This window comes from Phaenicophaeus curvirostris, chromosome 9 (assembly GCF_032191515.1).
Source record: "Phaenicophaeus curvirostris isolate KB17595 chromosome 9, BPBGC_Pcur_1.0, whole genome shotgun sequence".
NCBI classification, from domain to species: Eukaryota; Metazoa; Chordata; class Aves; order Cuculiformes; family Cuculidae; genus Phaenicophaeus; species Phaenicophaeus curvirostris.
The window spans coordinates 11266132-11282827 of record NC_091400.1 but is presented as its reverse complement, the minus strand read 5'-3'; the positions used below and the strand labels follow the sequence as shown (position 1 = coordinate 11282827).

The 16696-nt window shown below is 42.1% G+C and overlaps 1 protein-coding gene across 2 annotated transcripts in view; it reads right to left on the bottom strand.

The window, feature by feature from the left end:
* The window catches only part of PLPP4 (phospholipid phosphatase 4), a 48534-nt gene that overhangs the window by 17427 nt on the left and 14411 nt on the right, over window positions 1-16696 (bottom strand). For both annotated transcript variants that reach the window (XM_069863800.1, XM_069863799.1), the window contains exons 2-5: window positions 9882-9990; window positions 6074-6164; window positions 3256-3319; window positions 1031-1155 (exon numbers count right to left, since the gene is read on the bottom strand). In XM_069863800.1, coding sequence (XP_069719901.1) covers window positions 1031-1155; window positions 3256-3319; window positions 6074-6164; window positions 9882-9990 — 389 coding nt within the window. The remainder of the gene's footprint in view (window positions 1-1030; window positions 1156-3255; window positions 3320-6073; window positions 6165-9881; window positions 9991-16696) is intronic.

The window sequence follows — 16696 nt, the reverse complement described above, 5'->3', positions numbered from 1 at the left end:
TCACACCTACATGGAGGACCACCTCAAAGCCAAACAAAGCAACAAATGACCGTGCTGTCCTAGGAGCAGACAAGAAAACACAGGAACTCCAAACTGTGCCCAATTTACCTCTGTGTCCTCTCCACCTGCTCCTCTAGGTAAGATACCATTGATACAACAGTTCCCTCATTAAATGCTACCTCTGTGCTCCCACGCTGACAAAAGCCAGGATGTTTTACCTATTCTCCTCTGCTTGTTTGAGCTGGAAACAGAGCTACCATGTACTCCTGCCTGCACCCAGCCACAACGGTCCAGTGGCAGGAGAGATACGAACATGAAGTACAAGAACCACTCCAAATTAAGGCCCACACAGACACAGATCCCTCTTCAGCCACAGCCAGTGGTGGATGCTGTCAGAACAAAGAACGAAAGCATCATTCTTCCGCTGGCATAACAACAGCTACTAGTGCCACAGGGACTTCTCAAACTTCACTTTTTATCCAGTTCATAAGGATGAACAGTATCAAATGGTGCAACATGATCTCCCCCCTTCCACCTTCAAGCACACAACCTCCCATGAAGAAACCTTAACAATAAATGCAGTTGAACTGTCTTTGTGACTTGAACTTTGCTTCAATAGATCTAGTACTTGAAAGATATTAACTAGATCTTCTTGAAACTCTGAGGGTCAAACACGCCCTGCCACATTTCATACTTCAATGGAACACAAGAGACAAAGTTTGCACAGAGTTCTGCATTAGGGAACAGATCCTCCCTCAGAACCACACCATTTTCTTTAACCTTGGTGAGTGCTCCACTTTACTGATAGTCCTGCCATGGCTCTCAGTAAAGTCAGGTGGTTCTCAAGATAAGGAAGGGTCACAGGCTCACAATTGTATTCCCAGAAGGAAATTTCTGGCAGCGTGACCCAACACAGAAGCCCAGGCCCCACCAGCAAAAATGAGGTTCATGATCTAACAAAAAAAAGCAATTCCAAAACTTCTACAGGATAGCTTCTTACGAAAGAGGCATTGGATTTAAATGAACTTACAGGAGGAGTGGATACTTGGAAAGCTTTTTCTGCCTTCAGACACGAGATCTGGGTCACCTGTGCAGTGCATTTCAGAGTTCATTACTCCATCTGGAAAGCAGCGGTAAAAGAAATCGGGACGCGGTCTACAAGAAACACCATGGATATTAAAAATACAAAAGCTGTAGGAACAAATGAAGTTATTATTACATTTACTGCTCATTACACACAAAGTTCATTTCTTTCTGCCTTAACACAGCAACAGAAATGATACATTGGAAAAAACCCTATAAGATCATAGAGTCCCACAGTGAACCTAACACTGCCAAGCCCACCACTAAACCATGTCCCTCAGATCAAGGTCACTTCTTTTGCAAGTAGCTCTCTCAGAGAAGCCTCCAGTGTGCCAGTGGCAGCTGTCTCTGAAAACAAATATGCAGGCTTAGTCTTCCCCGGAGCAATCAATCTTGCACAGCACTTCCAGTGACAGAGCAAAGCAGTGCAGGCGCCCCACGGAGCTGCACAAGTCTTGTCAACACACAGAATCACAGAATGGTTTGGGTCGGAAGGGATGTTAAAGCCCATCCAGTTCCACCCCCTGCCATGGACAGGGACACCTCCCACTGGATCAGGGGCTCCAAGCCCCATCCAACCTGGCCTCGAACACCTCTAGGGGATGGAACAGCCACAGATTATCTGGGCAACCTGGGCCAGGGCCTCGCCATCCTCACAGGAAAGCATTTCTTCCTAGGATCCCATCTCCATGTCCCCTCTTTCACCTGAAAACCATTCCCCTCATCCTATCCTTGCATTCCCTGATCCAGAGCCCCTCCCCAGCTTTCCTGGAGCCCCTTTCAGTACTGAAAACTGCCCTAAGATCTCCCCAGAGCCTTTTCTTCTCCAGGCTGAACAACCCCAACTCTCTCAGCCTCTCCTCGTATGGGAGGTTCTTCAGCCCTCGGATCAACCCTGTGGCCTCCTCTGGACTCACTTTAACACTTCCTTGTTCTTCCCGTGCTGAGAACTCCAGAACTGGATGCAGGACTCCAAGTGCGGTCTCACCAGAGCAGAGGGGCTGAATCCCCTCCCTCGCCCTCCTGGTCCCACTGCTTTGGATGCAGCCCAGGATAACAGGGCTACAACTGTGGCTACAAGACTGGCAATAAAACAACCACCAAATTCTCATGTCAGCCTCAAGGCTGACTCTGCACCTGCATTAAGCAAACCTCCAAGTTTCTTTTGACCTTGCTCTGAGCTGAATGCTAGCACATAGGCCTGACTGGTGGTAGACTGATCCTGAGCTAATCAAGCAGGTAGAGAAGCAAGGCAAACGACCGCAGATTCACAGACAAGCTGACAGGGCAACTGGCTGGCTTGGAGTGCAGGCAAAATGAGCTCATGTCTGCCTGAAGACGATGGTGCAGACATTCTTAATTACATTTCGAGAGCCCACTTTAAATAAATTGCCAAGTACCAGTGCTGTCAGGGCATCAGTATTGTAGCAGAGAGGTTTTCAGCAGCAAGTGAGCACAAACTGTGCTTCTTCAATGCTGCAGCACAGGTGAACAACAAACACAGCACTGGACTCTATTAAAGGATTCAAGTCCAATATATATTTTTAGCAGAAATTACTCAAAATTTTGATAAAGAGTCAAAAAATACCTAAAAAAATTACTTTGCAGGGAGTTTTGCTTGCTAGTATTTTTCTGAGTCCTTCATTCAAATTTATGCTTCCTTAAGAAAACAGCCGACCTAGGAGCGCACTTACTGCTTAGCTCCAAGGTTTGTTCTGCCATGGATCATCACGCTACCTGGAAATACCACATTCAGTACATGCTTCACAAAAAATGCAGGCACTGGTTATAGACAGACTCCACTGATTCCTATTTAATCAGACGGCACTGGCATCTAAACTTCCACATACTGTGACTCTTCCTTTCTGCGCTGCCAATTTAATAAACTGATTTCAGCTCACACTTCCCTTTCAAACACCTCGTTCGTCTGGATCCACCAACCGGTCAAACAAATAGCAAAACACAAGGGCAGAGATTCCCACCGCAGCTGGGTGCCACACAATGAAGTTGTACAACATCTGCCCCAGGGAAAGGACAGCTTGGCAAAGGGCTGTTTTAATTTAACCTGCTCTGGAGCAGCATCAGATTTTTATTAAGCTGTATTGTGTTTGTCAATCTGTCTTTGTTGCTCTTAACAGTTAGAGCTATCAGTTACAACACGACAAGACTTACCTTCCCACTATTAATTTAATGGTATTTGTGCAGACACCGTTCAGCGCTAGAGCCAAGGAGACAGCTACAAAACAGACAAACAGAACAATAACAACTTAAATACCATGCTTTAATTGCAGAATTACAGTATCTGATTTACAGACTGAAAGCTTTATTGTACTGAAAACTGAATGATTTTTGCAGTATGTTTTAATTAGTACTCAGACCCCACAGCATTGTAATAATCACGACTGACTTGGTTCTGATTTTACTCTTGAGAAATCTTATAGAATCATTAAATGGTTTGGGTCTGAAAGGACCATGATGATCATCCAATTCCAATCCCGTTCCATGGGCAGGGACACCTCCCACTGCGTCAGGTTGCTCCAAGCCCCATCCAATCTGGCCCTGAACCCCTCCAGGGATGGGGCAGCCACCACTGCTCTGGGCAACATGGGCCAGGGCATCCCCACTCTCATCGTGAAGAAATCTTATTTCCTTACGCAGATGCAGGTTTCCTGTCACGCCATTTGCACAGGCATAAACCATCAGATGGAAACAATTCTTAGAGAATCAAGTGCTGTGATTTACTACATGAAAATCGTACATTCTTTGGGTCAAGAATTCTTGTACAGACCCATATGTAAGATATACATGCACAGATGTGTTTTTATGTATATAAATGCACATGTATGATGCAATCAAACAGCCCACTTTCAGGCTAAAGAAATGCCTTTTGGCTAAAACTGGAATTGGATACTTCTTTTCTTTCAAAAGGATGTGGATGTTTTGACTAAAACTCCTGATGTTGTCCCTTAAGATTTGCTCCCAAGATAAATCCATTTTCCTAATAAAATTGCATTAATAAACAGGAACTGCCTAACTAGGGATGACTGAATCATCAGACTTCCAAAGAATCCTCATCAGAAGCCTACAGAGATCTCTGCCTTGAGTTCAGCAGCACCTGGATCCACTGCATATGCTCCTTTTAGATTACAACCAATTTAACAGTGCAGTCCGCACTATAGATCCTTTCTACCACACAAGAGCCACTGAATTTTATTTCCCATCAGAAAAAAGATCTAATTTCCAGCAGAACAGTTACAGTGATATAACTTCTGGTTCTGACAGCTATACAAGCTCTTTTCTCATTGGACTGCTGCCCCGGATGTTGCACTTCAGCAGCGCTCATCCTGCCTCCATAAAATCTTTGCCTGAGGATATTGCAGATCATAAAAATGTGTTATAGGATCTATTTTTCTTTGCATTAAAAAAAATAATAAAGAGGTCCTCCATCAAAATAAGAACAAGGGTCTTCTCAGACTACAGCTATAGCTGCCGGCAAAAATAAAAGAACAAGTCAATTCTGGAGACACTGATATTGTTCAAACACTCTTCCACTTCCAGCACCTGTGCTCACAGTGACTGCTCAATCCCACACTCTCTTTTTTCCCCCCAATTGTTTCTCTCAGTTTTTTTTATGATGATTGCATGGTGAGATCTTCCACAAAGTCAAATGCATACAAGTCCTGCATCACAGCATTATGTTCTCCTTTTTAACAAAGGGAGACGTAAGAGGTATCTGGACCCTGAGACATGTGGTAAAGGTTATTCTCTTCATCGAGCTTCGTCTTGATTGCTCACTGCACATCTGACCGAACCATTCCTTTACTGTTGCATATTCATTACAACAGCAACCTAAGCATCAAATGACATTGTGGATGCAAGCAGGTGAACAAATTGCATTTGCTCTCATTTTGTTTCCTTTGGGACAGATTCACACTGCCACCAAAAGCCGTGTCACCCAGTCAGTAGAGAGCTGTAGGCACTTCCAGGGGAAGGACTAAGGGCACCTCCATTAGGAATGATAGAATGGTATGAGTTGGAAGGGGCCTTAAAAATCATCTAATTCCAATTCTTCACAATAAGGGTGGTGAGGTCCTAGCCCAGGGACTGTGGCTGCCCTATCCCTGGAGGTGCTCAAGGCCAGGGTGGATGGGCCTTGAGCAGCCTGGTCCAGTGGGAGGTGTCCCTGCCCATGGCAGGGCGGCTGGAATTCAATGATCTTTAAGGTCCCTTCCAACTCACACGATTCTATGATTTGCAATTCTCGGTGCTTCACAGCACCCTCTCCCAGTGAAAGTGCTTTAGTCAATGGTCTCTGGCAACAGCTGTGTAAAAGGAACACAGGCACATAGAACTGAAAGATTTTAGAAGACAGGCGCAGCCACAACTAGCTGAAACAGTTCAAGGCTTGTTTACCTGCTCCCCTCCTGGAAGCTCCTGCCTACAGCTGTAATGAGAGCTCACCCACAGCACAGCCAAAGCTGCTCACAGTCCAGGACTAACTGCACATTTAACTCCACTGACAGCTGAAGATGAAACGGCAGCTTGTGATTGGAAAAGTTGAGCCACGAGCATGGTTTTTGAAATAGGGAACAGTGAACTCCAGGAGAAGTCAGAGAAAACAATGAGGAGTCATGTCCTACGCTAGGCAGCTGAGTCTCACGGGACTTCCCAGTCAAACCCTTAATTTAGAATAGCTGCACGTGTAAATAAGAAGTAAGTAATGGCTTGGCTGTGACAGAAAAATATATATCTAACAGTCTCTTAGATGGTTTTGCTAGCTAGATTGTGGAATTAATGCACAGAATTTGTACAGCTGGAAACATACACGAAAACCAAGACTTTTGCGAGATGGCTCGAAACTCTAACTGTAATGATAACTACTGTAACAGACTCTAAAGGAGACAGGTTTTCTTCAGGGCTTAGACTACCATTGGAACCAATCTCTGAGAGCCATCACACATTTTCCATCATGAAGTATGACATACATTACCTAGGAAAGCCTCTTTAATTTCAGTCTTGTCTGTTCGACGGATTATTTTCACCACAAAAATGACTGCAAGTGGCGTAAGGAATGAAATTGCCTGTAAGAAATAACAAATATCACATGTGAGAGCATCAATCCCTTTTCAGTCCAACTGATTAATAATCAGTTCCAGTTAGTTCCATTTAAACTGGAAGGCTGAATGATCTTTATCAAACTCTTGACCTTAAACAAAGTGGGATGATTTGTCTTTGCAACTACAGAGCAACGAATACATTAGAACTGCAATTTAACTGTGAGTTATAACTGATACGTGATTGCCTGGAGCTGCGCTTAAAACGTCATGAAATCATAGTCACAGAATTATAAAATCATAGAGTGGTTTGGCTCGGAAGGGACCTTTAAGCCCATCTAATTGTGAACCCCGCCATGGATCAGGTTGCTCCAAGCCCCATCCAACCTGGCTTTGAATGCTTCCAGGGATGGAGCAGCCATGACTTCTCTGGGTATCCTGGGCCAGGGCCTCTCCACCCTCACAGCAACAGTCTAAAAGGTCCACAAAATTCCTACACTGATTGATACAGGTCTGTACATTCCATCACCACTAAGCATTGTGGCTGCCCCATCCCTAGAAGTGGTCAGGGCCAGGTTGGATGGGGCTTGGAGCAACCTGATCCAGTGGGAGGTGTCCCTGCCCATGGCAGGAGTCAGAACTGGATGGGCTTTAACTTCCCTTCCAACCCAAACCATTCTATGATTCTGTGATTGCTCCAGAGGGCAGCCCATCCAGGCTCTGCTCTTAGTTAGACTGTATTCAACACAGCAGACTCCAGCACCAGCTTCTTGACATTTCAAAATGCTCCTTATTTTACTTCTGTTTTCTTTTCAGCTTTCATTCTTATACGCATTGAGGAGATCATCTTTCATTTACAAACGTCTGGACATGAAGTGAACAGCTTGATTTTGTTCACCAACAGAAAACCCCCACTTGAACACCTACGAGCACACTCGCTGGTGAAGCAGAGCCGTAGTCTTTTATTGTCAGTACTTAGGACAGGATTCCTGCTGCAAGTAACCTGAAATGGCACCTGCCCATCAATGCACACGCTTGATGATCATGAATAGCATCTCCATTAACATCAAATGACTTGGTCTATGGCTGATGTAAATGTGCCGGTTATCCCAAAAGCATCCTATTTCGTGCAGTGTCTGTACACTGCAGCCTGTCCTTCCAGAGCAGGTATTTATTGCCTTTCCCCAGGGAGACGTCTCAGTTTCTCCCAATACCAGGTCTTAAGCAAGATTATGCTGTCTTTCCTGAGGCTGAGCAGTGCCTTATTTTGTAAAACAGCCCAGCTGAAATAAAAAACGGACAAGATAGACATATTACAACAAAAGATGTGTGACTCTCTTCTTCTTGTAATATAGATCAACCCCAGTCCTCATTTTATGCTTTCAGAATATCTGAGTAAGGAACAACAGCAAAATGCACTCTATTTGTTATTTCCGCAGTGTATTTTGGATCAGATTCCCCTCACCTGCATCTGCAAAATGTTATCTAACTCAGTGAGCCATACAGATTAAAACACAGTCTGGAATCTGCTCCTCTTTTTTTTCACAACTAGAAAGGCAGGCACTGTGTTCTGTGCAAAGAGATGCACCATTTCCACTTAGAATTCCTTTCTGTCTACACTGCGTGTGAGATTCGAGCTAGGGTGCCAGCGCCACAGCACTGCTCCGGAAATATTCACTTCTCTTACCCTCAGCAATAGTTTAATTTCTGCTTTCAGAGACAAAGATTGGAACAAAAAGAAAAGGTTAAAGCAAAACATTGAATTATTACTTTTATCCTAAAAAGAAAGGATTGCCACTAGGGAAGTAAAGAAGAAATATCTGCATTCCATGGTTAAAGTACACATAGAAATACAGCCAGGCTGACAGGCTTACAGTGGTGCTTTGATGGAGTCAGAAATCTTCTGAACGAGCAGGAGCATCAGAAAATATCAACGAAGAACAGAATCCAAGTGGCAGCTTGTTCCAAAGTGCTTCACAATCAATCTTGAGAAACCTAGTGAAGCTGCAGATTTCCTCATGTTTCACAAGCATATGGATTTACGAAGAACTGCGTTTGCAGTACAGTGCTGTTCCATATACAAAAGCTCAGCTGGAAGGTAGTTTTTACTTTGCAGCAAAATGCACATATAAAGAAAGTCTAGCTTGCTAAATACTCCTTTTTCTTTATTTTCCACTAAGATCCTCTATGGCTCAGACCCATAACAGATTTGGCAACAACCTAATGAGCAATACTCGCCTTAGATGCAGCTCAGCAATGTTTTCTTTTCCCACAGTGAAATATTCCAACATTGCCTCAATTTGTGAAACATGGGCAAAATCTCTCTCATTCATTATCTTGGCAAGCCAGAGATATGGTAACATTACAGGGACTCCCACACACCTCCATGCATTCAAGAGGTGTTGACAGTACCTTACACTTACCAAGAGAAGGAATATCATCGAATCATGGAACGGTCTGGGCTGGAAGGGACCTCAGATCCCACCCAGTCCCACACTCTGCCATGGGCAGGAACACCTCCCACTGGATCAGGTTGCTCAAAGCCCCATCCAACCTGGCCTTGAACACCTCCAGGGATGGGGCAGCCACCACGGCTCTAGGCAATCTGGGCCAGGGCCTCAGAATTGGCTTTGTAGGGTTCTTTTCACACAACTGTCCTATGTTTTAGGAAAAAAATAATTTTCACCCATCCAGACTGAAAATGTCCTTCTTAAAGCAATATAAACAGTATGTTGCTGAATTTAAAACTATGCCATCAACCTCTGCCTTAGAAGGCTGGAATATATCGTCACCTCATAAACAGAAAGCTCTTTCAAGTTGTTCTTGAAGTTTCCCTACCTGAAGGACTGAGCCTTTAAATAAGAAAAGCACTGAAGACAAACTATGTAACTGATCTGCATTATTCTGAATTTAAGCCTTAATCCAGAAAGTTCAATCCTGGCTTCACTGAATACGCAGGAGAAGATGCTTTGCCATAAGTGTACAAGGTTTTGACCTCACTGCTGCACCCATTCCTGCAAAATCTCCAGTTTGGCAGCTGAAGCCCTTGCAAAGCCTGACCTACTTCTTTTAATAGCCTGAATTAAACCTGGAATTCCTTAACATTTCGGTAGCTATCTTAGTGCACTCATAGGTATATGTAGATTATTACGATTGTTCATCATTGCCAGTGAAGGTTATTAAACCCATGAATTTTGATAACTAGATAAATCAGCCAGCAGGCCTGCATATCAACACGAGCTGGGATGAGCCAGAATGGTGACAGCAGAGCAGCCTAGGGATTTAGAACACTAGTTGGCAGCAGCTAAACCAAAAGTTTTGTCTACACTGAAAAAACCCTCACGTACTAGAGGTCAAACATTTTGGTGCCTAATACTCCTAAAGCAAATTGGATTTCGAAATTTAAGCACTTACCCTAATAAAAGCACAGCAAGGTTTTGGCAGGTCACCCAATCAGCTAATTCAAAAAGCTTCTCTAATGACTTGTCTAGCATCCCCCAAATTAACACTCACTTAAATCTTAAACTGTAAAAATCAACATTCACCGAGTCATCTGGTGATGCTGCTTTTAAGAAACTCCTCATGATCTCCTATATTTTGCCATTCTGAATATGCCTGCTTTGGAAAACAGCTGGCATAAGAATTAAAGGAACATCTACTTCTGAAAGATCCCCTACTGCTTATGAAATGAAAGTGTTCTTTGTTTACAGCCATCAAATGACCAATAAAAGCTTCAGTACTTACAAACATAAGACGTGTAGGTATGTTGTCTGATTGCACCAAAGGATTCTTATACAGCCAGATCTCTTCTGGCTGGATAACCCGCTGGAATGGATCCAGAAATTCTGTAAAACTGAAAACAAAAACTAGAGATAGCACTTTTTCCACAATTTGAGATGATGACCAAAAAGCCCGGAAGAGTCCTGCTGACTGAACACTTCCCTCAGAGTTAATTATGGCAGCATGCATGAATTACCCTTAAAATACACGGCTATCCTACCTCACTGCTTCTTAGTAGTACAGTCTTTATCTACATATCCTTAGAAGAATGATTTTTAAAAGCCTATATTCTACAACTTCACAAAGGTTGTACAAGTTTAATGTGGAGAATAAATTGTTATTTTATCTTTTGTGTGGGAAAAGTGTGCAAAGAATATTGTGGGACTAGAAAAACCCCATAGCAGACGTTTTCCACTGAAGAAATTATACACCAGATCTCGAATACCAAATGCGACTTTCAAATGTCAAGATCCAGACTTTGAGGGATGACAGTTGTATTTGCAGGATCACAAAGCAGAGAAAATGCAGCAGCCCAGGCAATTCCTTTTACTGATAGAAAGGACAGATAACTTCAGAGAATATCTCCAAGAGAGACTTATCCCTAAAACAGGACGGGCTCATATTTTGCCTTTTTCAGACTGCCAATGCAGCTGTCAGGCTTAAGAAGAATCTCGCTCTACTGAGAACATCTCATTCTACCAAACCTGACTATTCTAATTTCATTCTCGTATCATTCTGCTTTCTTAAAAAACAGACCAAAAAATGAGTAAAACAACAAAGCAACCAACCAAAAAGAACCCCCATATTTGTAATAATATTATTTTGAAATGAAGAGCATCAGAAGAAAATATTGAAGTTGTACCATTATAGCGAAAGTATATTATTTGTGTGGGTATCTTTTGTCCAGCACTGAAAGAGGACGCAGAAATTACGATCTTCACTGTAGTAAGGAGTTTTGAAAGCTTTTTAGGGCTACATAAATTGTCTCGCTTCATTTAAACCGTACTCCTTTTTCCATAGTCCTTCACCGTCCTTTTTAGCTTTGAAATCATTTCAGAGTTCCTGGCAAGTTTTGCCTTTACTTTACATTACACATTTTGAGGCTGGTTTACTAGGACTGAAAGAATGGCTGTGGAGAGAAGGCACAGTAACTGATTTTCTGCAGATTGGTCTTACCTAATCATAGAATGGTTTGGGTTGGAAGGGACCTCAAAAGATTATCCAGTTCCAAATCCCTTGGCATGGGCAGCGACATCTTTCACTGGATCAAGTTGCTCAAAGCCCCATCCAACCTGGCCCATGGAGCCAGAATACAGAGGGATACTGGTCCAAAGCTTTTTTGACTGTAAATTTCCCAAAGCCAAGGGCATTAAACGCCTCCAAAACCAGGTTTTATACAAGTAATAGCTACAACAAATGACTTGGTAAATGGACAAAGTTCAGACCAATTTGAAAACCAGTGTCAAATTAAAACATACATATGCAACTCTCCCCTTTGAAAACAAGGCCTCAAATCTAGCCAGGTCAGTGATTTCATAAACAACAGAAAGCCTTATCCAGTCTTCTGGGTCTTAGGAAATCCTTCTTTTTATCCCTTCTGAGGGCTGACCAGCTGTTCTTTGTTTACTCACTGCATTCTACAATCTCAGCACTAGCTACAGCCTCCCATGTCCCCAGCACACAATTCTACTGATAACTTTCACTGAGCATACTCACACAGGTGGGACAAAACTGTCTGCTCCAAAGAGTCTCTTCTTCCTAAACGAAAGCAACAAAACCTAAGAACCAAACAAGTCAAACACACTCCTCTCACCTGTACCGACAGATATGCTTCCCTTACTGACCGACAAGGCAGGGGGAGTGGAATTAGATGATCTTTAAGGTCCCTTCCAACTTCAACTCCTATGCCCCTACCGGGACAACCAGGTTCTGGATAATTAAGGAGTTGAGTATATGTTATGTTATACAGTTGAGTACATGTTATACTCAGCTTTTTCAAACCCAGAGTCTGACCCTGCTCTCCAAAGAAGGTGCAAGGTGAGTTTCAGAAGTGTCAAAACACTTTGATTATTGTTTACAAACTGAAAACTTGAATCTTGAACAAGCTTAAAAAAGAATTACTTGGTCAAGACACAAAAAGAGTGAAACATTTCTAAAGACCACCATTCCCAGGAAATAAAATACCTCATATATGGAAAATTCATTTTACAATTTTCCTCTCCAACTAGAAAAATAAACGTTCATTTCTAGACATTGCAAGAAAATTTGTTTCCAAATTTCAGCTGTGTATCCTAAAGTGTATTATTTTTACTTTCAGTCTTTAAAAACACTGGTAGCAGCTAGAAGCAGTTAACTGCTGGTTGGAAGGGTTCTGTTGCCAAGTAAAGTCACAGGCTCTGGTATAACATCCAACACGTGCAATCTAGGAGAGCTAAATTATCGACGTTCACTCTGATACTGTCCAGGACTCGACATTTGTTACAGATGTAATAAAGGATTCACAACCAGGAGGTATTTCACCACTGCCATCCAAATATAAACAAATAGGTAAGTACACGCATACAAAAACTTAAAGACACCAGCTGAGTTTCAATGACCACATCTTTCAGCCAGTCACATCTTTTCTGACACACTGCCCCAGGTATCTGCTGCTCTGTGGACCGTTTTGAGGAAGTTCTCAAAGCACTGGGGGGACTGATGGATAAGCCTAGGCACACCTTGAAGCAGAAACATGTTCTTCAATGCATCTGGGCCTTGAAGCGTCTCTACTAACTGTAAAAAAGGGTGCACAAACATTTATGCTTCAAGGCTATCATAGTATATCCATGCTCCTATGCACTTTTGGAAAACATGTCACATTACACCAGAGATTTAGTTAATATGACATTAAGACATTCAACATTATGAGCAGATGCCATCAGAGAGAAAGGGTTGGGTCTCTTCTTGTTATTTCATTTTCTGTCTCCTTGCAAAGTAAGAAAACTAGAGTTGTTTAAATCTAAGAAATTAAGCAAAACTTAAATTCATCCCCATCACAAAAATCACACTATGACACTGCAAATACAGACTAAGGCAGAAGATTTAATTCTCATAGCGTAAAATAACACATCTGCTAAAAAGATAAAACTATACTAAATAGCATAAATAGTATCTGATTCCAACTGAAGACTCATTTTCTGATTAGTATATACTTGTTATCCTTGTACTCTTCTAAAGATTAATTTCAACAAACCAACCAATGACAGTAACAATTATTATAATTGTAACTTTATCTAATAACAGCAGGTTTGTATTCTGTACGTATTAAATCTCATTACGCATCCACTTCTGCCTCTGACTCGTGTTCTGAATGTCTTCCAAGAACAGTGTTCAAACAGGCTGAAACAGAATGCCAAAAAAACACTGAAACCTGGTGAAATAATTTCAAAATCACAACTGAAGGAGAAAAAAAAAAACAGACGTAGAAGGCAGCAGATCCTGTCTGAGCGAACAATACATTAAATATAAAGTAAACAGTTCAAGAAAGTGACTATATAAAAAGAAATCGCTTTCTTCATTTTCAGAAAGATCTCAGCTGCTAATTACATTTTTATGCCAAGACTCATAAGAGAACAATTGTCTTCTTTTTTTGAAGCATCACCTACAGGTGACTGGGTATGAGATATCCCTAGCTTGAAGGCAGTTCCCTTTGTACTCTATTAAACAATCATGAGGGCACACTGGTTTCTAAGCTGCCTGACACTTAGTGATTTATGTTCCTCCATTCTAACCAAAAGTACAGCCCATTACTATTCATGAGCCAGCACAAGCTTATTTAAATGGCTAGATGTTATTATAAAAGAATGTAGCCCTTGGATGAAGAAAACTGGTTCCTGGACATGGCTGAAAATACAAACTCGATTGGGTAACGTGCCCTGGTAGCAGGTGGGCAACTTGGGAAGCTTACTTCCTATTAGTACATAAAAGTTTAGTATTACCCTTTTGGCCTTACCTTTTCTGCACTTTTACCTATTCATCCACCATTTTAATAGTTTAACAAGCAAGAATTTGAGCACTTCAGCCTCATAATATATAATTAAGGCATAAAAGGACTTCCATTAACTTTAAGAGCCTGTGACTTTCAAAACAACCTAAGGTAAACAGGAGCCCTAATCCCATTAAAAACACTGATGAGAAAGAAACAGGTGCCCAAGAGCCTGAGGTTGGTTCAGACATCCCAACATCACTGCCTACAACACTATCCTAAATTCAATTGGTTTTTTTTCTGAGGATACAAGCAGTTCCAGGTTACGTTGACTTCACTACCATCAAATCCAGCCCTTTAAGATCATTTCTGTGCAAGCATCACATCACAGACGGATCAGACTGTTTTGTGATAACATAGACTAATAATGTTTTTTATGAAACCATGCATTGGTAGTAAATCAATCAAACATCGCAGAAATAACTTCTTTGACTTTTGCTTCCACCACGGTCTTCATCTCCTCTAAGTATCAGCAAGGTATTGTTTAGCACCACACCTTATCGTTTCAAAAGCAGCATCAAATCAAGAAGCAATGAGCTCTGGAAGTTGCTAAGATCAGGGAAGAAGCAATAAGCAACACTGCACTGGTGAAGTTGGTAAGGTAGAAACTTTCAGATTTTAAAACAGCAAAGGATGTTTCCTACCTAGCAAAAAGAACAGGACAGGAATAGGACAGATGGGTCCAACGTTAGGGTTGCATTGTTGTGTCTTGTTAGCGCAAGACGAACACCCAGCACCGCAATCATGACTCATATCCACCAGAGACGCACCTATGAGCATTACAAGGACTGCTGCTGGCCAACAGCTCCATTTTCAGAGAGTAACAACATGAAATCACACAGGAGAAGACAGGGGGACTTGGAGACCTAGATACCTTCTCAACAAGAAGTGTTCACGATACAGTGAAAGATTATAAATTGCTTCCTGGTTTTGAGCATCAACTAAAGGACGTACAAGTGCGGGGCTGCTTGGTTTTTTTCTGTGGAGGGTTGAGGTTTTTCCTTTTTGCCTTGTCTCTGAAGAATTTCTCTTCTTTGCTAATGCAAAAGGCTTGTTCCAAGTAACAAGTAACAATAACTAAGAAAGGAGAGGACAGAGAAGTACACATGGCATGGTAAAGAACCAGAAGAGAATGTAAATAAGCTCGTGATACTCAGTTTATCATACCAGATACCTAATGACCAACCCTCCTCTTCTCTAAGCAATATCTGTTGATAAGCAGATCTGAGTCTAAAATGGCTTTGCACACAATTCCTCATTCGAGCAAGTAATGAAGACTTAGCAGCAAAGCCACAGATGTTCATGAACATCACTTAAAAATCAGCTCTAAGGACTTGTAACAAAAACAGTTTGGCTTTGACCGCCATTCCCTAACAGCAGAACTCCTGGCTGCCTCTCCCACAAACAGATGAGCCGCAACTGTGCTACTGCAACTCCATCCTGCATTTTCTTACATGGATATTTCCCTGAGTATTCCCCAAACCAGGTCTCCAATCTAGTAGCAAAAGCTTTTATGTTGTACCTGCCATGTTAAATTGTGCAATCCGTTGTTCTGACACTAAAACTGCATAGTTGTGAGCACCATTAGTGATGTTAAAGTTGGTAGAGCTCTGTATAGGTTGGCCTAATTACAGGGTATTTACATAACTCAGTGAGAGATTCTCACACAATTGATTTTCAGCCCCAAGAACTTGAATGCAGAGCCATGAAGTAGAACATGCCATTGGTCACAAAAGCTGTGGAGATAAGAAAGCTATATTCTGAAAGGCACAATATAGTGACCTTCTCACAGGTTGTCCAGAGAATTCATGGTTGCCCCATCCCTGGAGGTGTTCAAGGCCAGGCTGGATGGGGCTTGGAGCAACCTGATCCAGGGGGAGGTGTCCCTGCCCATGGCACAGGGTGGGACTGGATGGGCTTTGAGGTACCTTCCAACCCAACCCATCCTATGATTCTCCAACCTAGACTAAAAAGAGCAAGCCCAGGGTTTACACTGGCTGGGTGCCTTCCATTGAATGGTACTTACTCACATCACTTTTGATCATACTTGAATCCAAGACTCCAACTTATCCATTTTGACACACACCAACAGCGAGAAAAGCATTCACATTGTGTTATTTGGTGTACCTGGAGAGAATAACTTACTGTCACCCCATGAGAAAACCTAGTCTTATTTATTCCCTACAGGTAATATTAAGGGAAAAAAACGTCTCTTTTTAGTGGTTCCTTCAGAAGCTCCTGAAGAGACAGACAAAATATGGAAAGCTTGAAATTACCTATGGATGAAATGCAAAATTAACAGAATTGAAGCAGGCAGGATGATGATGGGATGAGATAAGAAACAGTTGTGGATTATAACCACCATTCTGGTCACTACATGAGTGCTGGAGGAGTTCGGTTTCTGAAACACTGCTGTTCATGCAGTGATCGCAACGAGGTAGCTTTGCATTAGCTCAAAGGTTAGCAGAAGAGATCCAAGCCATTTGATTTCTATGGTCGTTTGGGAAACCCCCAGTTCCTTGAGAAGGGAATTACGTACTGCGGTACAAAAAAAATATGACCAGTTAATGATGAGCAGCAATTTCACCAAGGAAAAAGCTGACATGAAAAATATAACTCCAACAATATAAAGTGCAGTCTTGCTAAAAAGAAAAACTTTCCCTATAATTAAGGCGCAACACTGGGTATCAAGAGATTTTTTTACATTTTCTGCTACTGCTTTACAAAGTTTTAAGCACCTACTGTGTACTGGTTT